The sequence below is a fragment of the Psittacula echo genome (genome assembly GCF_963264785.1).
Source record: "Psittacula echo genome assembly, chromosome: 5".
Classification (NCBI taxonomy): domain Eukaryota; kingdom Metazoa; phylum Chordata; class Aves; order Psittaciformes; family Psittacidae; genus Psittacula; species Psittacula echo.
Genome location: NC_137739.1, coordinates 81,613,686 through 81,641,083, shown reverse-complemented (window position 1 = coordinate 81,641,083; position 27,398 = coordinate 81,613,686). Strand labels below are relative to the sequence as shown.

The 27,398-nt window shown below is 39.6% G+C and overlaps 1 protein-coding gene across 3 annotated transcripts; it reads right to left on the bottom strand.

The window, feature by feature from the left end:
- Positions 1-485: 485 nt before the first annotated feature.
- On the bottom strand, positions 486-27,119 carry VPS39 (VPS39 subunit of HOPS complex). 3 transcript variants are annotated; one of them, XM_080619412.1, is made up of 25 exons: positions 26,945-27,119; positions 25,366-25,431; positions 24,015-24,079; positions 23,173-23,215; positions 22,020-22,132; positions 19,719-19,817; positions 18,945-19,037; positions 16,842-17,025; positions 16,189-16,309; positions 15,696-15,816; positions 14,808-14,937; positions 13,542-13,684; positions 12,558-12,701; positions 11,632-11,773; positions 11,261-11,347; positions 9,759-9,832; positions 8,742-8,840; positions 8,365-8,482; positions 7,768-7,896; positions 7,190-7,292; positions 6,797-6,842; positions 6,032-6,181; positions 5,727-5,861; positions 5,076-5,167; positions 486-3,897 (listed from the first exon to the last, which is right to left on the bottom strand). In XM_080619412.1, exons 1-25 carry the CDS (start codon positions 27,015-27,017, stop codon positions 3,822-3,824), a joined length of 2,646 nt encoding a protein of 881 aa, XP_080475538.1. In that variant the 5' UTR covers positions 27,018-27,119; the 3' UTR covers positions 486-3,821. The 3 variants fall into 3 exon arrangements, with proteins under 3 accessions (XP_080475538.1, XP_080475539.1, XP_080475540.1); XM_080619413.1 differs by having other exon boundaries at positions 19,719-19,814; XM_080619414.1 differs by having other exon boundaries at positions 22,020-22,114.
- Positions 27,120-27,398: the final 279 nt, after the last annotated feature.

Below are 27,398 nucleotides of genomic sequence, written 5' to 3'. Positions count from 1 at the left end.
CCCCACGCAAACATGAGAATCTGACACATTCTCAGGAAGGTCCCATTCATTAATCATTTCCTGTCATTAGTGTCAGTCACTAGATCAGAATTTAAGAAAATTAATAAAAGCATAGGCACCGCCATTTGCAACACAAACAAGTCACTACTAGTTAGGCAATTCACAGACTTAAGAGCCAATGCGCAGGCAAAAAGCACACCTAATACCATTGCAAAACAGCCAGCAACTGCTGTAAAGCTCTTACGCAGTAGTAAGTTGTATGGTAGGCACTGGACTGAAAAAGCAAGTTCTTTGCATTTCTACATACTACTGCATTGGAAGTGAAGGACTGTCATATTAGGTTTTATTTATCTTTGAAAAATTCCAGAACCATAAATTGGATTTATTTAATCTAATATATAGCTTGATATACATCACAGGAAAATTGAGACAGCTTCACACAGTACGCTAACATGGAGAAATCACACATATTCTGAACAGTTTATTACAGGCAGCATAGAAATCCTCCATTTTATATAGTGTGTGTCCAATTGCATTTAAAATCAGACTTACCTGCCTTTTCTTGAAGTTTTCTTCCACTTAAATATCAGCACAGAGATCTCATGTTTACAGAATTGCTCTTGAATTTCTCTCTCAAGAAAAACTGAAAGTTCTTTAGAACATATCCTTAAGAATTGTTTCATAGTCAACATATCCGTTAGCAAACAGTGTTTGTGCACAGTGTTACCTACCTAGACACTGTTGACAGACAACTTAATAACCAGAGAAGCTACTAGGTTTTGTCATTTTCTGTCAGATTAAGAAAACAAGCAAGCAGATTGGCATCAAAACATGACGTGTTTGTGAGGCAGCAAGGATGGCCTCACTCCTGGTAACTACTTTTGCTTGGATTAGCATCCCCACAATGGTAAAGGTAGATGTACATCTATATTTCATTCAGTTATTTTTTGTCAGCATCATGAACAAATGACACCATCACCAACTATACTACACAGTACTTAAAATGTGCATAGATATCACAAGGGACCCCTTTTGCTCCCATTAGCAGCACTAAGAGGGGAGCCAAGATGCAGTGCAAAATTAGAATATATTAAGATTCAAAAGGATGCTATCAAGGTTTCAAATCGGGAGCAGAGGGGACTTGGTGGCTTGGTTTTCTCCAGAAATACCAACATACTCAACTGTTCAACATAAAGACAAAGGACTCTTCTTCAGTGCTGGAATCTCCCACTTCTATAAATGGGAAAATTGAAGATCTATATTCTACTACCAACACTATTCTACGACCTACAATTCAAGCAACTGAAAAACCTGTGAATCTAAACATTTCTCAATTTAATCACAGAGCTCAGCATCCCTCCCACCCCAAAACAGCATACCACCACTCAAAAAAATTGTCAGTAATTTCAGGGATCTCCAATAAGTACATATTTAATGGCATAAGATTTTCAAAAACATTATTCAAAGCAAGAATACAAAAGTGGTTTTAGTTGGTTTTTGAGAATATTCACAAGCATACTATAAACTTGCAGATTTAAAAACCAAAGTTGAGAAGTGATGACAGTCTTCATATGACATGGCCTCATTTGACTGACAAATATTAAAGCAGGAGTGATACTGGGAGGCCCTGCATTAGGTCTGAATTCCAGGAGAAACGGAGGACTAATAGATAAGAGAAATCTACAGCACCCCAGAGAAGCTTAACTGCACAATGACTGGAACACACACTGGTTCACAACATTTATTACAATCTATTGCTTTAGATAAACCTGCTGTATGGTTAGTAAACCCCAACCACGCTGTGAGAACCAACAAAAAAGAAATTACAGCACAGACCACATGTCTGAAAAAGGTATGCAGTGAACAGAGGCACAACCTTAACTGCATACGTAAGAGCACAATGAAGATCCTCTGATGTGAATACAGCTCCTCTGATAGCAGACAATGAAGGTAAATCAGAATAACAGTACTAAACATAAGATAAGTAAAAATTGGAGCAATATTGTTATATCTGTATACAAAGAATACAGGGTGTTTTTAAATACCCTTCTTGCATTCTCAATGACCTGTAAACACAACTCTCCCAAACTATCTTCCCTCTGTACCTGAACTACTATATAAAGATCTATACAGAATGTGCAAATCCAATGTAAGTATTTTTAGGTTCTCTTCTTCAAATAGAAGAAATACAAGGTTAAAAACATTAACACCACAAATTCCCTCTACCCAGCCTCTGCAGAAAGACATCAGCAGCAATACTGCCCAAGACATCCAAGGACAGAAGTAGCAAAACACTGGACCAAGAAATCCACAAGAATGCATGGCATATGTACAATAAATACAAACACATCTGGAAAGGGAAAAAACAACAGTTACCACAGGAAACTATCAACCCTGGCAAATGAAAGTGAATTAGGACTCATGTCAGCCTACAGCAGATCTGTTCCTAGAAACCACTCACATAAGTAAACCTGTAATGTTAACTGAGATCCAATTACACTTTCAGGCAGACAGGCTTTATTTATCTGCTTATTCGTTAAGAAGTGGTATCAGGTAGTGACATGCCATGCTCCATACTATTTAATAATTACAAGTATTGCTAGACCTGGGATGTTGGGAGTCAAATAGCCACTCTATTAGACTATTTGTTACTGCTGCCTTTTCATTATCACTATACAGATTCTTTCTGCACCAAACATTTTAATATCCCTCATACCAATCTGCTGTAGATTAAAGTTTGTGGAAAAATTATTTAGACAAAAATATTACAGCCTACAAGGAGTATGGTACAATCTAGCTCTTGTAGTTAAGACTTCTGGCCCAAGAGTAACTTAGGAATAGTACCAGCCTGAGCAGAACACAGTTCTAGACCATTTATAATAGAGAGATGTTGAAATAGTCTGGAGTTTACTTCAATGCTGGAAAGTGAACCAGAGAACAAAGAACTTACATACACACATCTCACGTGTAGTCTAGAAGCTCAAGCAAAAACTATAGTTCACTCCCTTCAGAAGCTGCTTTACAGGGTGTTCTTTGATTTTTGCTGTGAGTGCAGATATGACCTACTTAGAATAGTCTCCAAGCTTCCATTCATGCTAAGAGTAAACAAATTTAGTGCAAACAACACACAAGTTAATTCAATTTACAGCTCTCAAATTGAAGTAAAAAGAATGCTTACTAGTGGTACCTACTGTCTATCTCCTGTGAAACGTCTTCTTATCAGAAGGTCAGGTGATAACACTGAGTATCAATAAAAAGATTCCTTTGGCAAGCACTTCAACATTCCCATTACTGAGATGAAAGTAAAATTTTATTTTCTAGCTCTTGATATAGGCACAGAAGTCTCCTCTATGCCAAACTCCTTGTGATCTCCATGCAACACTGATACAGCTGCAAAGACTCTAAAGGAATTTCCTTTTTTTGAAGAACTATTTACATTCAAGGCCAAATCACAACATTGTCACCCTAAGGAAGTACGTTTTGTAGTAAAACTTGACTTGTGCTGAATGCCCAACAGTTGTCTAACAATTCATCCACAAGGTTGGAGTGCAATACAAAACTCACTACAAAAATCAGTTTCTATTCTTCATCTGAGTACTGAGAGGTTCACTGTAGTTGCCAGCACTATAATAACATGGTTAAAGTAATTTTCCAGTAAATCAATATTGCCAGCTGGTACAGTCAGTTCACAGATACAAATGACTTCTACCCAGTGTAAAAGAACCTAGCAACAAGCCTCAAAAAAATCTCAGAGGCATCAACTTCTTAAGTCATCAGTTCTGAGTTTCATATGAATGCTGGGATTATTGACAATAACAAGGTCAGGTATCCAATGTGTTGACTTCTTTGGAGCAGAAATAATGCACAACTTTTGCATTAGGGTATCGAGCAAATGCACTGTAAAGAGACAGAACACAAAAATCAATTGTCAATAAAGACAAAGTTTTTCATTATTCAAACACAAACATCCAAGTTGTACAGAATCAGAGCTAGATGCTTACATGGAAGTGACACTTTCTCATTTGAATTACAGCCCAAATATACTCTTGAGAAAGCCAGACAAAATATTTCTATGGACTGTTTAAGAGTTTCATTTAAAAAAGCCACGATTTTATCTATCTTAATTTCTAAAGGCACACTTTACTTGGAAGTCACTGGTAACAAGTTAAATGTGACATGTAAAGTTAAATGTAACATGCATGACATGCTGACATGCTCGCCCTTCAAAAATCTTGTTGGACTTAAAACAGCATTCAAAAAATGCTAGACAACCAAAAACAACACTGCATATGCAAATTTAAAATCCAATGCTACATGCTATATACTAACAGCAAAAAAAATGAATATACACAGCAATAAATATAATTAGACTTATGTTCATTAAAATGCCCTGGAAGAAGAACCTTTCCCTATCATTGTGAATGCTACTGATATGACAGAGGGTTCACATCGAGTAGATCAACAATAAATAAGTCGTGTGGCATTTCACTGGAGTTCAAAGAGGAAAAGCGGCAAATAAAATCTCCTTTCTATACTAACCCATAATTACCTACTAGAAGTAGCAGGTATCAAGTGAACTAGTTCTACTAATTAGCCTAATAATTAGGCTACAATCTGTAAATCAGCTAGGAAACCACAGAGCCATCAGATACAGAAAACTATTACACATATTTCTTAGTTTGAGATTCTTTATATCATCCTTCTTAATTCTAATTAAGAAGCAGGTCCTAGGCAGTGTTTGCAGAAAATTTTCCAAATTCAGTGGAGAATTAGAGTGATTTTCCACCTTGCAGAGCTGTGAAGTAAAAAGTTTTACAAATTTCTGAAGAGAATTTTTTCTCTTTTACTGAAAACAGGATTAAACTCTTGCAGTAAACTTCACTGACTAAAACTCTGATGTTTTCCCAGCCACCCCGCTGAGCTATGCAATTTGTAATTCAAACATTTCTGAAATGTCTTCCTTATACTGCCGTCTTCTCCATGTATATACACATTCTGAGTTCTGCAACAAGTTTAAGTGTACCAGATTCACATTTAACTCAGTTTCCCAAGCTTTAAGGTATACACTCTCTCACCTGTTACCTATCTTCTTTTTACATACAGTGCACACCTTCTCCTCGGTAATAATGCACTTCACTTGCTGATGCAAGATCCTCTCCTCCTGGACCTACAGAAAAATAAATAACAAATTAAAAGAAATTCCTCAAAAAACAATGCCACACCACAGCTCCCTTCTAGTCTGGTTAAACTGAAAACTGTCATACGGTTTAAATGTCAGTGGCTATGTCTACATTAATAAGTTGTATAGCACAAAAGCAGCAGGTCTGCAGAGCAGAACAGGTGGTATTAACCAACACTCAAGCTATATGAATTGTAGGATTTTACTTTCAACTAGCCTGGTTCACAGACCAAGGCGTTCTAATCACTAAGGAGTGTTCAGATGAACTACAGAACTGCACCTGCTTTAGTTTATTTGATAAAAGAAAAAAAAAAAAAATATATATACACACATACACACACATCAGAGCACAGTGAGTCCAAAAACTCACTGCAAAGACACACACATCATCCAAACTAAAACCAATGTACTCATCACTGTTGAAAAGAGACATTCAACCTACTAGATGCACATCTATGCATTTCAGGTGCACTACAGCCCCATCTACAGGACGACATTTTGTATAAAGAAGAGTTCATACTGAACATGATAGGTGGTGGGTACATACCCTCAGAAACTCTGCATGGAGAAGATTCTTGAGTACTTGATTAAATCTTTTCTTCTGAGCATTTTCTTCAAGGACTTTCTCTAAGAAGACTCGAATCTCACTTATCTGTGTATTTGCTGGGAGCAGGTTTATTGCCTGGAGCAAAATATATTTAGTTAGGAAAAATTAAGAGGAATAGAGAACAAAATAGAACAGAAATTGACACACTTAGCTGACGCTGCTACATTCTGTTCACTTGCTTACTCAAGTACTTTCTTTCACTTTTTGCTAAGAGGACAAACTGAGTACTAACAAGTGTTTCTTACCTTGGTGGTATCCAGTTTGCTGTGATGTAGTTCCAAAACCTGCAGAGCAGCCTGCAGATTGGCTTGAGGTTCCAGCACTTCCATCTTGATTGGTCCCAGGCAGTGAACACTAGGTGGAGAGAGATACATCCGGAGCAATGACAAGTAGACCTGTAGAACATGAAAGGAGAGTTCTGAAACCACTGCACCAAAAGTGACAGTGCTGGTGGAACCCAGCAATGGTACTAGTAAGTTGTATTCATGCTATTCAAAATTCTGAAGTGCACTTATCTTAAAACAACAAAAACTGAAAAGTTCCAATGATGTTCAAGGCCTTTTAATTGCATTCTTCAGTAAAGATTTTCTACAAAAGCAGTTTTAATCACACCTTCCTCACTTATATATTATCTTACCCAATTCATTTATAGCTTTCAGAAACCAACACTTCATTGCTCTTTACCATTAACTTTTCTGTAGATGCATGTGGAATATGCACACAGCATTTTGTCTTCTGAATTCCATCAGAATTTTAGCTACAGTACACACTCCAGTGGTAACAGCAACATTCTCAACAAAGAAAAAAAATTTAAAAGAACAAAAGAAACAAAGCAAACAGAATCATCTAATAATTCCCGAATTCCAAGACATTATACATACTTTCCCATTCACCCTCACAAACCTTGAAAAAGTCTATACAGAGCAAAAAATTTAAGGTCCCTAAACATGGTAGGAATAGTCTAACATATTCTTAATAAAAAGGAAGACTGCAAAGATGCACCTACTTACATCTTTGTTGCCATCTTTGTTTCTGTCATAATGTTTATGGCAGTAGCTGGAACAGAGAAGAATCATGAAATGCAGAGGCAGTTTTGGAAGCCAGAGAATCAGTCCACAGAAATTAACATTTATTTGTTTTGATTACTAAAGCCATCCAACTTAGGTGACTGTATATCCAATTCTGATTGATTAATCAAGTTGCACAACAAAATGACACCATTTACTCTGCATTACAATGCTGAGAAAAGGGAGGTTTTGTTCAAGTCTCCCACTTTCTATCAGCTTAAAAAGCTTTAATCCAGAATCCAAATTTAATGTCTCTTCAAACAGAAAGGAAGCAAAACACCACACATAAGTTCACAATCTAAGGACAAAGAAACAAACAAAACAGGAAACCCTTACTTTTCAGCCATGTTGGTGTCCTTCAAAATATGAACGTAAATAAACAGAGCTTGCTCATGCTTCCCCATACGACCCAAGAGCAGAGCACGTTCTTCTAGGAGACCTAGTGATAAACACAACGAATTAGTCAATAGCTACATGGAGAAGTGATAACATAAGCTCTACTAGTGACCAGACTAACATCAGGAACTATAAACTGTAGTCTGAGCACAGATTACAGTTACAGTAAGACTGTGTTTGTATTTCACACCAGTCTCAGTAACATTTTATGAATTTTCATGTGAGCTTAAGAAACATCAGACTTCACATTTGTTGAGTAATTCAGGCTTATCAAAAAGTTAAGCTAAATATTTAAGTGATGGGAGATGCCACAAGGTCTTAGGCCAACTGTTACAGGAACCCTGCAGAGACTGACAAACCCAACTTTGCCAGCAAGAAGAGTTAATATCCATATTAGGCAGCCTACAACTACAGATACAGCCATCTCTGTTTCTAGTTACCATGATTCTACAGTAAGTGAGGAGGTTTCATTGTACAATGCAAATACAGTTTATTTAACCCATGGAAACTGAACTCACCATCAAAGGGGAAGTCACTGATTAGTCGGCTTGGCTCATACCAGCTAGACTTCTCCAGAAAAAGCAGAAGCTTTTTCCGGTAATCCCCCAAGTCTCCTCCTTCCTCCCCAGCAGGCACTGGAGTTTTATCTATATGAAAGAAAGCAACATAAGCTACAGTATTACAACCGTTTCACAACACTAGCACACAGAAGATGACAAATCATTACAAGCAATCAAAAGCTGATGAAGCTGTTAGATCGACTGGGATTCCAATTCCGGTGCACCTGCCAAATTACTTCAGCTCCTTATAACACATCGAATGGCCAGTTAAACAGTAGACTCACTTATTCAAGACCCTTCCCTATCCTTAACATGCAAAATTCAGGGAGCATTAGCTGCCATTCCACTAAATCATGAACCAAGTGTCACTTGCTCCCTCTAGGGAGGCAATAAATTAGACTTCCCTATAAACCCACAAATTTTGTTGTTCCATTTCCCTCATCACTTAGAATATTTTCTGGGTGTTAACAGGGAAGGCTTACAGCAAAACACTGTGAAGGCTCCCCTGTGCTGCCCCATGCCCCTGCTCTTCCCACCAGAAAAATCTAAACATACCTGGAGGGAAAGAATTTAGATATTCTTTCATCAAGGCCTGCACTTTTTCACAGTACAGCTGGATCAGACAGTTATGAAAGTCTGCACCAGTTTCTTCCCAGACATGAATGATGTGCTCCTGTAAATGCATGTTCAGGTTCAGTTATAGTTGCTTCCTATGGGAAGTAATGTATTATAAGCAAGTAACAGTTCCACTCTTGCCTTTACCAAGCTTGACTTCAGGATTTCATATACTTTAAGTATTTTTTCCTTGCACAACTTACGGCAAAGCTAACATTCCCTGAGAAATGCATCAGCCTCCAATACCTGGAGAGCTAAAGCCTTACATGCAACATGTTGTACTGAATGAAGTGCACTAGTAGAGACTGAGTTCTTACCAGATAAGGAATAGTCAAGCTTTTGAAATTTTCTATCAAGAAACTCAGCACTTTGTCTCGTGGCAAAGCTTCCACTTCGGGGAGGTCTTCTGTAAATATCTGTTAAACAAAATTTCATTCATGGAATGGTGATTTTTTTTGTTGTTTTAAATTAAGTACCACAGTGTATTTTCTCTGAGGCACTGAAGCCCAGCATATCATCACCCATGTCCAAAGAGTAAGCACAGGAAGTACAAAAAGGTCAGGCACTCAGAAGCTATCTCACATCTGAAAGAATTAACAAACATCCCCCCTTCTGCCTTAGTTAACACTCCTTTTACAGTGCCCAATACCTCTCAAATACAAGGATTCAATTCTATGTCAAAGAAGAAAAGGAAAATAAAAAAGGGAAATTAACATTTAACATTTAAATATTCAATCAGGCACTTGTGCAAAAAGTGTGACATCAAGAACATTAAATGTTGTAGCAAAATAGCTGCTTAATACAAAACAGTATTCCAGAAACAGAAAAACATAAGAGAAACTGAAAGACTGTCCAGCTCTACCTACTGCTAATCCTACCACATTACTAAACATAGAAAATATAAATTATATTCTCATATATACTTATGCCAGAGACAGACTCTTCATCAGCAACTGCAGCAATAGGACAAGGGACAATGGGTTTAAACTTAAACAGGGGAAGTTCAGGTTAGATATAAGGAAGAAGTTCTTTGCGCTTTGGGGGTGGAGAGGCACTGGAGCAGGTTGCCCAAAAAAGTGGTAAATGCTCCATCTCTGGCAGTGTTCAAGGCCAGGGTGAACAGAGCCTTGGGCAACATGACCTAGTGTGAGGCATCCCTGCTCATGGCAGGGGCATTGGAACTAGATGATCTTAAGGTCCCCTCCAACCGAAACCATTCAGTGATTCTACGATTGGACTTAGCATTAATACATGACTTCTTACACTGGGTACTCCAATTCCATACAATGCATTAAGTATGTTAATGGCAAGGTGCCTGTTTCAACCACACTTACTTTCAGTCCATCTTCAGGAAAATCTCTTAGCACCCAGACAGAGTAGGAAAATACTAAGTGCAAGTTCTCTGTGCCTGTAATACAAAAAGCAGCAATGCTGAATGTTAAAATCCTAAAGATCTACCTAGTCCAGAGGAGGGCCACAAGGATGATTAGGGGACTGGAGCATCTCCCATATGAAGACAGGCTGAGAAAGTCGGGGCTGTTCAGCCTGGAGAAGAGAAGGCTGCGTGGAGACCTCAGAGCAGTCTTCCCATATCTGAAGGGGATATATCTATAAGGATGCTGGGGAGAGACTCTTCATTAGGGACTGTAGTGACAGGACAAGGGGGAATGGGTTAAAACTTCAACAGGGGAAGTTTAGATTGGATATAAGGAGGAAGTTCTTTACTGTGAGGGTGGTAAGGCACTGGCATGGGTTGCCAAAGGAAGATGTGAATGCTCCATCCCTGGCGTGTTCAAGAACCTTGGGTGACACGGTTTAGTGCAAGGTGTCCCTGCCCATGGCAGGGGGGTTGGAACTTCATGATCTTAAGGTCCTTTCCAACCTAAACCATTATATGATTCTATGATTCTATTCACAACACAAGCAGATGCTTTTAGAACCAGCAAAATATAATTTACAGAATCCTCACTCAAGTCCAGCAAATCACACATCACATGTTCCAGGCTACAGCCACAACTCCATTACTTTGTAAACATGATTTCAAACAGAACAAGAATTAGCTAATATACTGAGCATCACCAAACATAAACAATTCATACCAAGACCAAGCTCGATTGTCTTAATCACATTTCAAAAGTCTTCCCTTACTATGTTCTTATTGCTACAGCTACAAGCCTGGAGGAATTTTCTTCTAATTACCTGAGAACTATTTAAGAACACTTCATGAAATGCCCATAAACCTAAAGACAAGAGATGACTAAAGAAGAGTTTCTACTTCATTCAGACTGAGAAAGTAACTAAAAATACATCTCACTTAACAAAATTAAAAAGATAATTTTTCTAAAAATCAATTATTACTTAGATTAGAAGCTCTTACCAACAGAAGCCTCACCAAAGGACAGGGGAGAGGGAAGAAACCTCTAACTGAAAAGGTCTGAAATATTAGATTTGTTATCTAGATCACTCTAAGCACAGAAAACAAAAACTTCATATGGGATTCTTCATCTCTGGAAAGATACTACAAGCCCCAGAAGTTAGACTTTCCTTTTGTCAGAGATGGTAAAGCATCACCGGAAAAAAACTGAAAATACTGCAGCACATCTTCTAGCAATGGAAATTTTTATCAGAAATAAGGAATGTTTTCAAAAAAGATAATCAAGTTTTAACAAATGCTCATAAGCTAGTCCTTGAAGTCTGCATTATGCAAGAAACCAGACCAGATGATAATGATACCCTTTAGCTTGACAGCCTCTAGAAAGTTGCTGAACAGTAAAATAACTGCTGAGCCCAACAAGAGTAACACCTTCACAAAAACAATGCTCTCCTTCATACCCACCCAAATGCTGCAGATATTGCACTGTCCTCTCGTGACCTTTCAAAGGTGAGTTGGCTTTCTTTGATTGATCCACCAATACCTGTAATGCTTTTAGAACAAAAAAAAAACACATTAATGCCTTTGTAGCTATAAGTATTATTCTAACATGAAACACAAAAAAAGAGCATTCTTCCTGTTCTGCTAGCAGAGACAAAACAAACTTCTGTTTTCATCACACATACCAAACAGGTAATAGGAACAAAGAGTAATTTAATCACAGGACAAACACAGAAACAAAGCCTCTTCAGAATATTGCCAGCTCACTGAAGACAAAACTCAATACTAGGAATACATGCTCCTATCCCTTCTCCCCACCCCAACCTCCTACCTACCTTTCTCATGCAGACCTTTCTTCTCATACAGTATTATCAGCTCACTATATTTGTGTGCCTTCTTTAGTACATGCTCACTCTCTTCAATATGGCAGTGATTGTTTTCCAGACGTAGCAGTGGTGCCACCAGTGCTACATTTGTCTGCAAGTGAAAAGGGAGTACTTAAACATCTTTTTAAAGTAAACACACTTCCTATGCTTAAAGCACAAAACATGAGTTGTAAGGGGTAGGTGGAGGTGGAGAGAAAAATAAAAAAGCAACTGCCTCATAGCATGAGAAATGAGTTTAACATCTTTCAAGGTCAGGTTGGAAGGGGTTTTGATCAACCTCGTCCAGTGGAAGGTGTCACTGCCCATGGCAGGGGAGTTAAAACTAGATGATCTTTTAAGATCCCTACCAACCATCCTATGATTCTATGATCTTAGAGCAAGGCCCATCTTCATTTCCATAATTTGTTGAGACAGAAAAAAAAACAATGAATGAGAGCTATTCCCCTTCAAGAACGGAGATCAGCTTTGAATAAAGCTGCTAACAGCAAAGATTATCCTTTCCTGCATTTAACAGTACAAGGCAACACGAGAAGTATTCATGAGAACTTCAAAACACTCAGGCCTGGCCATATTCTTTTGACAGAGGCAGTGATCAGAAACAGACATCTGCTTTATTCCATGAAACTACTTCCTGACCAGTAAGCAAACTAACTGACAGCAAAGTTTCACAGACCATTTTTAGACCAAAGACAGGTGGTTGTGTGAGAATTTCTGAAGTAGCTCATTATCCTCATTCTTAAGTGTTTTGACTTTTTAGTCAATTTAAGTGTAATGAAAGTAATGTAATGAATGTAATGAAGTGTAATTTTAGTGATTTAAGTGTTTTAAGACTTTGCATGGTAAGGGAAAGGCCTCTAGGTCAGTCAGAAACTTACATGGAGGTAACACTTTAACAGGGTGGTATCAATGATTTGTAGCAGCTTCTTTTTGGATTTGATAGTGGGTGTTCCTTCCATGAGGGGTGAGGTACTAGACTGATGGTCAGAATCATTTAGCTTCTTCACCAGCTGACTTCTCTTCTGCAGGGCATCAAATGAAATTTTAACAGGAAAAAGCCACAAATTTTCTCCATCCCACCTCAGCAAATATAACACACCAAGTAAAAATGTCAAATTAAACCAATTTAATGACTTGTTTTAATCAACTGTTTCCTAAAGAATTTTTATTGTTACAAACTATTCAATGCTTCACCTTTCCAATCACATTCAAGTGTAGAAACTTGTTTTGCAAATCTATAGTTCTGCAAGATGTTCAGAGTCTTGAGAAAATAGTCACAAGGAAACTCAACCTGAATAGAGACATTTTAGAGAAGTCAAGAGACATTTAAAATATCTGGAAAACACCTGAGGTTTTGAACTACTAGGCACAAAAACTATCTTCCATCAGCCACAAGCTTCCTTTTAGTCTAGTAAGAATGACAACAAAACAACTCAGATTCCACTTACAACAAAATAAAGGGTATAGGAAGTTACACTACCCACTAGCTCCTGTTTCACCTTTTAATGCATGCTTTTGACCTGTCTCCAGGATAGGGTGCTCTCCCAGTAGTCATGAAACAAAACCTGAAGATCAAGATCTCAAGTCCTCTTCAGAAGAGTACTGGAAATAAACCACTGGACTTATTCACATCTGGTCCATAAGTCTTCATGAAAGTCCCACATGAGGTCTCCCACATACCTGTGGGGTACCTCGTGTCTTCCAGTTCCCCTGCTTTCCCAGGAGCTGCTGCCATAGTTTCCAACCATGAAGACAGCCCATTAAGGCTAGCATGACAGAGCTGGAGTAGGCATACTGCCTCCTGCACAAAGTATGCTAAAACTAAATAACCCTGCTCTTGAAACAGATGTAGGAGCACTCACTTGAGTTAGGTAGTCTATCAGAGCTAAATGCGCCTTCTCCAGCTCTGCCCCAGAGAGCCCTGGCAGGGGGTTGGGATACTGTAGCTGTTTCCTGTAATCTGTGGGCAGGAGGTCAGGATACAGACCCATCACATGAGTGGGATCTAAGCAAAAAAAAAAAAAACAGTATTAGTAACCACTCATAACGTTATTTTGCAAACTCCTTAAATGTATATAACCTTTGAGCAAGCTTAGCTTTATAACAGTGCTGTTTGTAGTCAACCTGTATGTCCACCTAACAAAATTTGCTTATTACAGAAAAGAAGTTAAAACAAAGTAAAACCAGGAAGAGAAGGACTGATTCAATGTCCAAGCACAAGTTCCAAGCTGTGTGCTGGCAGAATTCTTGCAGAATCTCAACATTACCAACTCTGACAGCAGGACAGGATTTCTAGGAACAAGTAATGTTTAAGATTTACTGTGCTTTTGAAACAAGAACTGAATAGCACCATCTGTAACTAATGAGCACCCATTTTCACAGTTTAAGCAAATTCAAAATTACTGCCCTCTATCTTAAGTTCAAAGTATTTTGACTTCTCAGTCCTTTTCCTTCATTGTAGCTTCCCAAAGTAAATATGAAATTGTCACCAAACCAACTAGAAGTTCTAGGTTTAAATGCACAAGGGGTGTGCTGTCACCAATAAACGAATCTCAGTCTAAAGCACTACGCTATGGTATATTCCAGCCTTCATACTTCATTATCAGAAGAATGCCTGAACCAAAGGAATAGCAACAGAGACTATTTTGACTTCCAAAACCACAGAAAAATTTCCTGGCTTCAGAAATTGGTCCATTAAACAGTAAACAGGGTTAAGGGTCCTCACTTTGGTCGAGTCCAAGGATTTATCAAATATTCAAATGTTCCTTATTTTTCATTCCAAGCTACAAGTAGACTTTTGGCAGCTGCTGAAGCCCTCAGCTTCAAGGGTCTGTGTACATGCTGTGCACAGTGTAATAGCCTACAATACAAATAGATTCTACACAAAGGGAAAATTCATGATTTAACTCATTGACTGGAGCTGATTAAGTAGTATAACCAGTTTCACAAAAACAAAAGCTGAATAGTTGCCTAGGCTATTTGCCATTCACAGGGGCCTGGTCTGCACAAGACACCACTGCTTTAAAGCAAAACAGAAAACAAACAAAAAACCCCACCAACACAATAGTCTGTAAGCTTCATTTCTTTTCTCCTAACCTAGGTATCTCAGTGCCAACCCAAGCATTTACCTGTACCAAGCTTGGCAAAAACTTGCATGGATTCATCGAAGCGCTTCTGGCAGAAAAGGTTGAAGGCAAAGAGGTTCTTTATGTGGTGAATTTGTTGTCGCTTCTCACTATCTGAATCATCTTTCATTTCCTACACACATGCAAATTAACAAACATTAAAAACTCTTGAGCCTCATAAATGAGAAGGAACTCTGTAGAAATAACATGAGTATTATCCTTTGGAGAGAGTAAGAAAAAAGATAATCTTCAACCTCTGATGGTGATTCTCAGATCTTATGCTTACTGTGTCACAATGATAATCTTGAAGGTTTGAAAGCTACTTCTGGTTATCTTCTACACTTGCTCTACCACAGCAACTCTCTCTTCACCCATTTGCTTTTTCAACAATATTTTCAAGTTAGCAATACAAAATGCAATTAATTCATTTTATGTAGTTCCAGGAAAGTTTCCAGAAACCAGAAAAACTTAAAATAGCAAGAGCAATATAATTAAATCTGCTTCAGCATCTGTAAGATTATTGTTACTTTCAAGGAGTAATATGGAGGGCCATTACAAAAAAATGATCATTTGACAAAACAAAACAGACAACTCCAAACAAAACTGCTTACAAGCAGCCCAAAGTCAGCTAGACTCCAAAGTCTGTAAGAAGGTAAGCAATTAAACAGATATGAGAGATAATCTTTCACATACAAGATTATCTCAAAATCTAAACCACAGTAGATGAACACGGAGAATGGCAGCACAAAACCAAACCTTAAGTCAAAAAAGACTAGAGTTTACCAGTTTGTGCAAAGTGGACAATAAGAAGATTAAACTCTCTGGACTAGCTACAGTCAAGCAGAAGGCAAACATCCTTCTGTGTGCTTTTGCACAAGTGCAAGTACTCACTGCCAACTGCAAAGCCAACTCAAATTGCTTGTCCTGCAGAAGCTGCTGGATCTGTGTGGCTATGGACACCGGAATAAGCCGCCAAACGAAGTGATTACTTGCCACATATATAATATTTGTGCTGTAAACAAGACAAAAAGGTTGGTTACTAAGTTCCAGCACTAAGAAAGAAGCAATACCCTATCTGGAAAAAACAGTCCTGGTCAATACACACATGGCTACACATGATCAGATACAAGGGTAACTTGAGCAATATTGCAAAGCAGAAAGAAGAACGTATCTCCAGTTATCAGAAATTCCCAAAGACACCACTTAACTCTGTCCTTCACTCCTCAAAGTATGGCCTCCACTCATCTGTTCATAAAAAACAATGGACCGCTTCAATCCTGCTTCTTAAGCTAAGGGAGTTAGAAAAGCTCTTCCTTGCCCAGTTTTTCAGAGTGCTACCAAACACTCAAACAGCTCAAAGGTAATAATCAGTTACACTCAATACCCTCCAGAGGTGATGAAGCGTGGTCTCTGCAGCTCAATACTCTGTACCAGTAGCCGGGGTTCAAAAGTACGGATCTCCACATACCTCGGCAAAACAGCAATGATGTAGGGAGGCTGGTGCTCTGTTAATGAAAAGAATGAAAAATGTAAGTTGTGTTCTCAAGCATTCCTCAAAATAAGCCATGCCTTAAAGTAAGAGCAAGGCTTCTCCTTTTTTTCCTTTCCCCTAGAAACATGCCCCTTTTTTGCATATTAAGAAAAAAAATCAATGCCCAACACTGACAGCAATTTGCTAACAGAATAATGCCATGCTTTTTACTCATCTTTCAACATCAGGAATTTCTGTGGCACTCAGGTGCCCAGGAAAACTACAATGCTTTAGGATGCTACCTTTCATTTCATATCTTGGTCCTTTATAAAAGACACGCAATATGCCTGTTTTCTGAGGAGACAGGCATACAGACTAAAAGCAAAGAAGGGGAATAAACAAAAATAACAGGAGACCTTCTATACAGTACAACTTGAAATACTTTAGAAACTCTCAGACTCCAAAACCAGCAAGTTCCTAAATACTGGGGATGTAACAATTTTGTCATATACAAAAGAGTAAAGAAGCAAAATTCTCTAATATCAAAATTCTCTGCTAATTCTCACCCATGGCTATAGGAATATCTGTCCAATTCAAGGCACATTTCTGAGTACAGACCCCTTCTTCATTGAGCACAACTGTTAGATCATCTTGGCCAACTGCAACTTTTCCATCTGCTACAGGAGCTACCAATGGTTCCAGCTGCTTCCCTGTGGGAAACAGTTCTTTGATGGATCCTTTTCCATCCACCTAGGATGACAAAGAAAACAAAAAGGCTGTGCTTCAAAATAACCTTTATTTCAAAGCTGTGTAAGACCAAGGCCAAAAAAGCCCTAAAGGAATTTACAACCCAGACAACTGTCACTAACAGGACAAGTGCAATTTTAAAGAGTAGCAATAAAATTTTCAGCATATCATCACTTATCTGGCTTATACATCATTTGGAAATAAAGAATTACTACTTTTGTGTCTGAGATGATGTATTCCTTTTACTATAACCATAGCTGAGCACATATATCATCGATTGATGGATGGCTTGGCTTTGCGAACGAAGATTTGGGAAGGGCTTCACCCACGCTTACCACAAGCGCAACGATGACTAAAAGGGCAATGTGGGATGGGCAAATCCAGTTGGAAAAAAGGCTGCTTGGTCATTCAGAATGTTTCCGAATAAGACTGTCATCTCCCAGGTCAATCTCAAGCGACCAATGTCCTGAACCGCCTGCATGCAAGGTTGGGTCTGCAGCTTCCAGTGTACCTTATCACCTGCCATTTCATCCCACGCCTGTCGCTACAGGGCTTTGGAAGTGTGAGTAAACCCTTCAAGCCTGCGTAGTGGATTTTTTAGGTGAGGCACAGCGTGCACAGAACCGGTCCCACCCTTTATACCTGAGGTTTATCTGCCAGGGCCTAGCAGGGTGACAGCAAAGTCCTCAGGTCGTAGGTTTGATTAGAGTGTCCTTCTCTTAGATAGAAGGCCTTACAAGGTTAGACGACCTCCATCTGCCCCGCTTTGAAGTTAAGAGTTTTCTTTCTCCTAGGATGGTTGCCCAAAGGCTAGTGTGAAGATGGCTTGGCTCCACAAACGAAGATTTGGGAAGGGCTTTAACCACGCTTATGACTGAACACCTCTAAGTCAGAATCCCGTCTAGATGTTTTACGCTACTGACTGATCCAGCAGATGACAGTCTTGTTCGGAACACATATCATACAGGTTTATAAAATGCATAGCACAGCAGCAACATCAGTTAAAAGTGTTCAAATCATTATAAATCAACAGCTAGGCAGCAGCAAACAATACCATAAAAACATGGGGGGGAGCGTGTCCCTATTTAGTGAAACAAAGCCATTCAAAGATGGGTCAAGTCAAGCACCAAAACCAACACTTGGACAGCAAGTCTCCACTATGGTTGCTTGAGCAGCTGCACAACAACTCATATCACTAGAACGGTGGGCAACAACATCTAGGAGCACATTGCAGAAAGGCATCACTTTTGTGAGTAGTGTCAGTTTGAAGTGACTGTAGAAATTCCTGTGCAGCTTTCCTGCTAACTACAGATCAGTGTTTCCACCCATATATGTACATCTACACGTGGGTGGTGCACTTCATCTCATTTTTCTATAATATCAGCAGAAGCCAATTGTAAAGGAAGAAAAGAGAATCAAATATAGCTGTCAAACGAAGCTTAAGTGGAAACTCTAATACTAAATTAATGACAGTAAGTTTAGAGGCTTTCAAACTGAAACAACTACAGTTCAGAAACAGAAAGAAAAAAAGAAAAAATAGTTAGTTCCACTATTCGCCAGGTAATATTATTGGTCTTTCTTCCATTTTAGAGCTCTCTCCTTTCTTAATACATTAAATAAAATGCCAACTGAGCTTGCACAGACCACTGCCAAACCAAAATATATATTTTCTGATGCCTTTTTTCTGCAACAGCTTCAAACACTCGTTTCAACAGCAATAACCAGAAGATCACTTTCTGACAAAACATCAGTTTAACAGCACAGTCTCAGACTGCCCTTTCCAAAACTACATACAGCAAGTGTACCAGATGCTGTTTTTCATAAACGTCTGTTAGCTAAAACCCTGAGCACAAGAGCAGCCCCAATAGTGTCTACTGCTCTGCAGATCTTCTTAAATATTGTATTCCAAACCCCAGTCTTACCCGTATCAGGTAATAGTCCCTCTTAAAGCCTACACAGATGGAGTTTTCACACCAGGCCATGGACTTGGGTACATCAGGTACACTGAAGTCCCCCTGAGGAAAACATAGTAAATGGGTTAAAATTGCTGTTAAAACAGAAAAGCAAAAGTCAAATCTGGCAACAGAGAGTGTAACAGGCAGTACTGTTGCTGATAGTGTATTCCCTACCACAAATGCCTGATTTCTGCTGGTCAAGGAATAACAGTATTCAACTAAAAGGCTAGATCTGTGCATAGTAAAGAAGCATACTCTGTTAACTTCCTAGAAAAGCTGAAAAATTCTCTACCTATTTCTATAGGCTATTTTTACGATTCTGGTATTCAGAAGTTCAGTTCCCTATGCTTGTCATCAATAACCACCTTCTGACTTGACAACATACCCATAAAACTTCGAGTAGAAGTAGACCCAGTTCCATAGTGTTATTGTCAGGTAAACACTTATACAGGCTGCACACTAATACATTTCACTGACCTACAAATGTACTACAACCAGAACGCTAAAATATAGAGCACAGCCTTTGATTTAATTTATGAAACTGTATTAATGCTGTTAATTGTGATTTCAACTACGTTATTTTCACTTTGCTGCTTCACTACTAAATCACTGCAGAACACACGGAATCAATGCTCTGATAGTCAGCGGCGCCTCTGAGTAGAAAGGACTGCATAGCAAGCAGTATGAGCAACTCCACTCGCAGTTGAGGCGTGTTATGACTACAGAAACAACACAACTCACCTGTAGCTCATGGAACTCTCTGTCCTTCCAAAAATAAAGTTGTAGCTTCTTCCGCACTGCCACACACATTCTCAGCACCTCTTCCCCTGTATCTGACTGCTGTGAAAACAGACAGGCCTAAGACATAATCACTCATAAACTAAAAGGCAAGTGAGATAAAACAAGGCCGAAAGAATCCTCAGCCTGAAGCAAAGCTGTCAGCTGAAGAACAGCTTTGTTCATCCATATGAGAAGGGCATCCCCTAAACAAGGACACACAGTAAGAATGGGGATGGGATACTTCAAAATTAACTTTGACAGGGATTATGACATCAAGTAACAAAAACCAAAAGAGCACCAAAGACACACACACAAAGGAGAAGAAAAGCAGAGAGCTATCTGCCCAGCCCTGAAGACTAGGATGAATAGCTTGAACTCTATGAAGTATAGGAGAAAGGATTTGGAACAATGCAAAGAATGTATTATACTGACAAATAAAAATATTAATAGCTGTTTAATAATCTAGCCTATTGGAAAAGTTTCCTGACAATGAATATTGGCAAAGATAGGTGCCTGTCCACACAAACAAGAAGGCGCTTTGAAAGCACCTTTAAATATGGTCATTACAAAGACATCACTAATTTTAACACTTAGAAAACCTTAAGTACTTATTAGAAAATACGTAAAACGAAGCTCCCATGGGACAGAGAGATAAAAAGTGATGAAGACCACTAAGGCATCTCTTCTGATTATGACATGGATAGGCTGAGAAACTCACTTGGACAGAAATTAGATACTTAATAAACCACAGCATATTGCCTACTGGAAAAGCTGTAGAATCATAGAATAGTTAGGGTTGGAAAGGACCTTAAGATCATCTAGTTCCAACACCCCTGCCATGGGCAGGGACACCTCACACTAAACCATGCCACCCAAGGCTTTGTCCAACCTGACCTTGAACACTACCAGGGATGGAGTATTCACAACCTCCCTGGGCAACCCATTCCAGGGTCTCACCACCCTAACAGTAAAGAATTTCTTCCTTATATCCAATCTAAACTTCCCCTGTTGAAGTTTGAACCTGTTACCCCTTGTCCTGTCATTACAGTCCCTAATGAATAGTCCCTCCCCAGCATCCTTGTAGGCACCCTTCAGATACTGGAAGGCTGCTATGAGGTCTCTGCGCAGCCTTCTCTTCTCCAAGCTGAATAGCCCCAACTTTCTCAGCCTATCTTTACATGGAAGGTGCTTCAGTCCCCTGATCATCCTCGTGGCCCTCCTCTGGACTTGTTCCAACAGTTCCATGTCCTTTTTTATGTTGAGGACACCAGAACTGCACACAATACTCCAAGTGAGGTCTCACAAGAACAGAGTAGAGGGGCAGGATCACCTCCTTCGGCCTGCTGATCACGCTCCTCTTGATGCAGCCCAGGATATGGTTGGCTTTCTGGGCTGCGAGCGCACACTGAAGCCGGCTCATGTTCATTTTTTCATCGACCAACACCCCCAAGCCCTTCTCTGCAGGGCTGCTCTGAATTTCTTCTTTGCCCAACCTGTAGCTGTGCCTGGGATTGCTTCGACTCAGGTGTAGGACCTTGCACTTGGCATGGTTAAACTTCATAAGGTTGGCATCGGCCCATCTCACAAGAGTGTCAAGGTCCCTCTGGATGGCAATCCCTTCCCTCCAGCGTATCAACCGAACCACACAGCTTGGTGTCATCAGCAAACTTGCTGATGGCGCACTAAATCCCACTGTCCATGTCACCGACAAAGATGTTGAACAAGACTGGTCTGAGAATTGCTATACTTCATGGAACCATTCTATGGCCTGAATCTAACACAACTGCCCTGGGACTCCTTGGGCCAATACAGTTTAACAGAAATGGAAATGTAACAAAAACATTGTTTGGAGACACCTAGCCAATGGATCAGTAATAGTTACTACACTCGTGGTTTAAGAGAAGATAATAGCTTTTATATTGAAGAGGATCTTTCAAAAAAAAAAAAAAAAAAAAAAATCAGTCAGTTAAACTTACTTCAGGGTAAAAATATCTTTAATTTTTGTATCTGGAGGTTAAATGCTATAATCACAACAGGAAAAGGAAGATACCTTATGAAGCACAGGAAAAAAAGTTAAGGTGACTACATTAAAAATTGTTGCCTTAAGCAAAGCATCATCCAGTAGGTACTAATTTTAAAAAACGCTAGCACCCAAGCAACTTGCATGTAACACAAAATTAACAAACAATCTACAAAGAAACATAAAAAAGTTATCTTTATTACAAACAGTACAGACACGTGGTGTTGTGTTCTTCCCCTTACCTGAAGATCACAAGTGAAGAGAGATGCACCTTTTGCCTTGGAAACCGTGGTGATTTGTTGAAATGTCAACAGGTCATGGACATAAATGTTATTTTCTGGTTTAAATAAAAATCCTATTATTATTATTCAATATTTGATATATGTAGAGCTCACTGCTAATTCAAATAAGTTACCATATTTTATGTTTCCATAAGAAGAACAACTTGTGAAACTAACAGGTGCACAAAAGGAAAAGGAATCTTTTCCCAAAAGCTGAGAAGTGCTAAAGTACATTCAAATACAAGACAATAAATACAGAAAAGATGACTAACACCAGCTTCGGTAAAATAACATGAAGGAACTGAGAACAAGTGCTAACCAAGCAGAGGAAGTGGGAGTGGAAGGGACAGCAAACAGGCCAGAGTAGAGCAAGTTCATAATGGAAGATTGTACGAACAAAGACCATTTTGAACCGGCTCCTGAAATTAGTGGAAAGTGAACAATTGCAAATGGAAGCTACTGTGGTCAAGTTTTGTACGCACGAGGACGCAGGCAGCAGAGATCTATGCATGCTGGAGGCAGAAGCGCTGGGACACAGGAGATCATAAAGAAAGGAGTAGCAACATAAGCAAAAAAAAAAAAAAAGACATAGGAAGATCGTAAGGTTAAACACAGGCAGAGACAAGCAAACTGAGATCTTCCACAAGATGGTAAAAGATCACCATCTGCGTATAAACTGAATTTGGTGTAACACATCAGCAGGAAGTTTCATACATCAAACAAGTCTGGGCATACATTTTAGCTGCTATCATACTGCACACATACATACACATGCACCTATGTATATATGTGTACACACACATGCCAATACAAACAAACTATATATATATATATATACACACGTTGTAGTGCAATGTATTTTTTTCATTTTTAATCACAAAACTCAGCGTTCATACTTAGTTCTCCAAGCTGGCTTAGAACAAGCAAAGCTGCTTCTCAAGCTATGCTGCATAATGCTTCCTCTGCAAAGTGAAAAAGCCTAAATCCTACCCAATGACTTTTTAACAACTAGACTACTATGCAGGTGTATGGAAAGAGTGCCACATTCAGCCATTCAGCCAAGTAACTGCATTGAGAAGAGTTCATTAAATATTCAGATGTTTTCTTCACTCACCTAATAGACTGACCAGAATTTTAAACTGAGAAACAACATGAATCTGAAATAAAGAACGCTATTAGTGACTCCATTCATAAACAAAACTTCTGAACAAAGTTTAATAATAGACAGAGTATGAAAATGCATATTAGATACTCTCAAAAATAATGACAGCAGCAAGACAGCTAGCTATGCACAACCTTCCTCCAGCTATTGCAACCTCTTTCACTTAAACACAGTTTCTACAAGCTAGTACTTAGAGCTTGCAACTTAAGCTGGTAAAAAAATGCTACAAGTGGCATTACTAGTACAAAAGCACTTCTAGAGGATACAGAGAGTATTACTGAAAGAGGCTGCATAACCTTTGGGATGCTTTCCTGAGTATCAATATAAGCAATGAGTGAAATTCTCAAAAAGAAAAATATAGTAGGAACATTGGCAGTAGATAATCAGCTAATTCAGTTCTAAATACCAGCTAAGAGGAATTACATTCACGTTCCTATAGCATTGTATCTAGGAACTAAATTATATATTACAATCTGTTGGTGTATTAACATCATTTTAAAAGATAGCCTCAGTCAGATCAGCTGAAGATTTACTGCAAACAGCATTTCCATAAGCCAAAAATAAAACTGTAACCTCCAATTCTTTGCTTTCTGCTTTAGGAACCAAACCAAGTTTATTTCTGCTACGGGAAGAGTGGGCAAAAATAACAGGCTGTGCCACCTCAGAAGAATCTACAGTTCTGGGGAAACTCATTGTTAATCTTAGCAGAGATTCCAGAAGTACATTTGATATTTCATTTCGTGGCTGAAAACACTGGAAAATGGCCCCCGTGTCAAGAAGATGGTATTTCCTACCTGCTGAATCTTTTTTGAGAAGTTCTTGTTGGATTTCTCTAGCGTCACTTCAAATCTATTGCAACCTACCAGAAAGATTTGAAAGAGTACATAACTGAAGTTGTCTTTCAGTTCATTACTATATCTTACACTAAATAGATTACAAAAAACTATGAAAGCAAACTTGACCACTTAACCCTAGAAGAATGACTCTTCTAAAATATCTGTGCTATCTTCTACATAGTCAAGTGAAAACTTAAGTTACATTTCTTGTATCCATCCAAGGGCCTCATCAATATTTACATTTTTGCCCAGCTGGAATTTTAGATTACAAGAATTACATTTAAGCATTCTGAAACCCAGACATACAAAGATACCCATAAAGACTTTATCCACACCCATCAAATACCAATAATTTAAATTGCTAGGGAGCACATCACTGCAAAGTAGACAAGGAATAAACACTACCACGAGGGTTTAAAAGGAGTTTTAGGGATAAAGACTTACAGACACTTTCTGATGACATAACCTCTCCTGGCATTGATGCAAAAAAGGGGGAGAAATTTACCATGTGAGATAAGACACTATAACTCAAGACTAGCATGTTCTGATTGGAATAGATGGCCTACAAGTTTCAGAAAAAGCAAGCTGAATTCAGTGTCTAGAATCTAAGCAGCTACAAATATCTGTCCAAGAGCTGATGAACTTGGAAACAGATGTTTGGATCTTTCTCTCCTGTCCCACACTACACAACATAACAGTGTTAAGTAACATCAGTTTCTACATAATAGCAGATAATGCAAAATATAAATGTGTTCAGTGAAAATCAATTTTAACTAGACTAAAAATAGCATAGTTCTATTAGTGGCAGCTCTAAAATAGACTCTCTAATATAGACTGAACACTTATGACTGTCAAAGATACAGGGAGAAGAGTAAATACATGACAAGACCAGTTAGGAGGGATCCCTTTTCCGCATGCCTTGATGCTTATGGACCCACTGAAGAAAGCTGCTCTGTCAGTAATCCAGTCCTTCATTAACAGAAGACAAACATCAAATATCTGGCAACTAGCACACTGCACTACTTTTGCTCATGCTTGTACACTATATTCACAAAAATTACACTGACTTACTGTAAATTCAAACATATGGAGACCTGATAAAACATACTTTAAAACAGAAAAAAAAAGCTGATACTTCTTGTACATCTGATAAATGGTATGTACACTTTCAAAGATGCCACACATTCATTAGACTATGTAGGAAATAAAATCAGCAAATAAACATACTTTTGTTAACATCACTACCTCTTAAAGTGCAGGAAATAAAAGTAACAATCAATTTTTTGCGCCATTTTTAAAATCAACTTACCTATGTCTTTCTTGATCCTGTAAAGCAGAAGATGCCCTTGTTTGGTACCAACAAGGAGCCATTCCTCTACAAAGACAGGAGAGAAAAAGAGTCTAATTAGTTTCCACAAAGACTGCCCTTCCCAGCCAACTCAGATTTATCAGAACACTTGGAAACTCATTTCAAATACCAAAGATGACTTCGTGTGGTGGTTACAAGCATGTCTCCTATCATCTCTCTGGTGGAAGTAGCTTTCATTCTCAGGAAAGGATGGCCAAAGATCAAGGAGTTAAACAGAGAGTACAGCCTAGACATCGCATCCTGCTTGTTGATACAAAGGTAAAGCAGCAAACAGCTGCATCTTTTGTGCAATCATAAGAGGCAAACTACCATCTACCAGACAGGAATAATGCTGCATAATGGGAAAACCTGTCAGGAAAAGAACCCAGGGAGTTCCGTATTTGGGTTTGGAGTTTTTTTCCAACAGTTAAGTCTTTCAAAGAGCTCTCTGAAAAAGTCAGCTATGCCTGGAAGGGCAGTGGCAGCTATGCTTAAGTGGCATTTGAATTGTATAGACAACCAACAGTCATTCAAGATTTACAAGAGAGAACCTTTTTATACACAAACTCCACAGCAGATTTCAGACTTTTCCTATTTACAGCATTTACAGCATAGAAAAATGCATGGAATCTTTACTGGGTCATGAAATATGACTGAAATTCTTATTCCTTGTTGAAGATCACAAAGGAAATAAGAACACACAAATACTCCTTTCTACATCTACTACTCCCTCACTACCAAAGATACTTGTACTTTAATAAAGCCTTGTCTCCTGCAAGAGTTGTAGAGACAGAATTACACCTCTTTTTACACAACCATACTGCCACAAACCTGTGAGTTTAGGCTTTTTCCTACTTGAGCAACATAAATGCTTTCAAAAAGATAAAAGCCTCAACACAGGAATAACTATCTTCATATCTTCTCTACAGTTATAGTATAAACAACTCACGTTTAAATATGGCATTACTGTTCAGGTTAGTGTTGTTCCAAGACAAAAAGTTCACAATTTCACAGTGTCTGGAGATTTTTTTCATTGCCAATTTTGTGCTATGATAGTACATCTAATGGCAACTGCTGAAGCAGTCTGATCGAGCCTTATCATTACCACAGCCACACCTGACCAAACCAAAATCCTGACTGTCAGGTATGACCAAAAACATCACACACGTTTATACACCACTAAGACACTCAAACAGATTCTAAACCCAAGACCTGAACACACCACTGGCTTTCCAAGACAAATCTTAGCCAAAACATAGGAAACGCTTTTCAGCAAGAAAGGCGCCGACCCACAGTTACAGCGCTGGAATCACGGCAGCTCCCCCACCACAGGGCTGCCGCTGGGCGGGAAGAGCCTCACCAGCGGGTCTCGGCCCGGCACCCGCCTGCTGCAGCCACCGGAGTCACCGCAACGAGGCCAAGTACGGGGAGACGCTCCGGCGCTACCCACAGTGCCACCACAGCCGCTCCAGGGTGCAACCCCACGAACGGCTGACAGGGCGTCCCGGCCGCCGGCGTCGGAGAGAGGCCCCCGGCTCACCCCAGGCCGCCAGGCAGTCGATCTGCAGCGGCAGCTTCTCCAGGATCGGCACATGCTCAAAGGCGTCGTGCATGGCGGCGACTCCTCCGGGCCCAGCTACCACAGCTCCCGCTGACCGCGGCGGCGGCAGCAAAGGTGCTGGGGCTGCGCGGGGTGACGGCCCCGCGGAAGCGCCACTGCCACCGCCCCGCAAATCCCCGCCCCTTCCGGCAGCCCCTTCCGCGCCTAGGCCGCGCCCCCCGCGCTGGGCCCCGCCCCGCCCCGTCCCGTCCCCTCGGAGCGTCGGGGCGGGCGGAGCTGTCCGGTGGCGGGCACAGTGGGGGATCTGTCACAGCCCGGGGCGTCTTCACACCGCACCGCGCAGTCCCCTTTCCAGCACAACACACGCTGTACCCGCCGGCAGTATCAGCCCCCCCCGGCTCCTGGGGGCTTGAGCACTAAGGATGAACGGCGA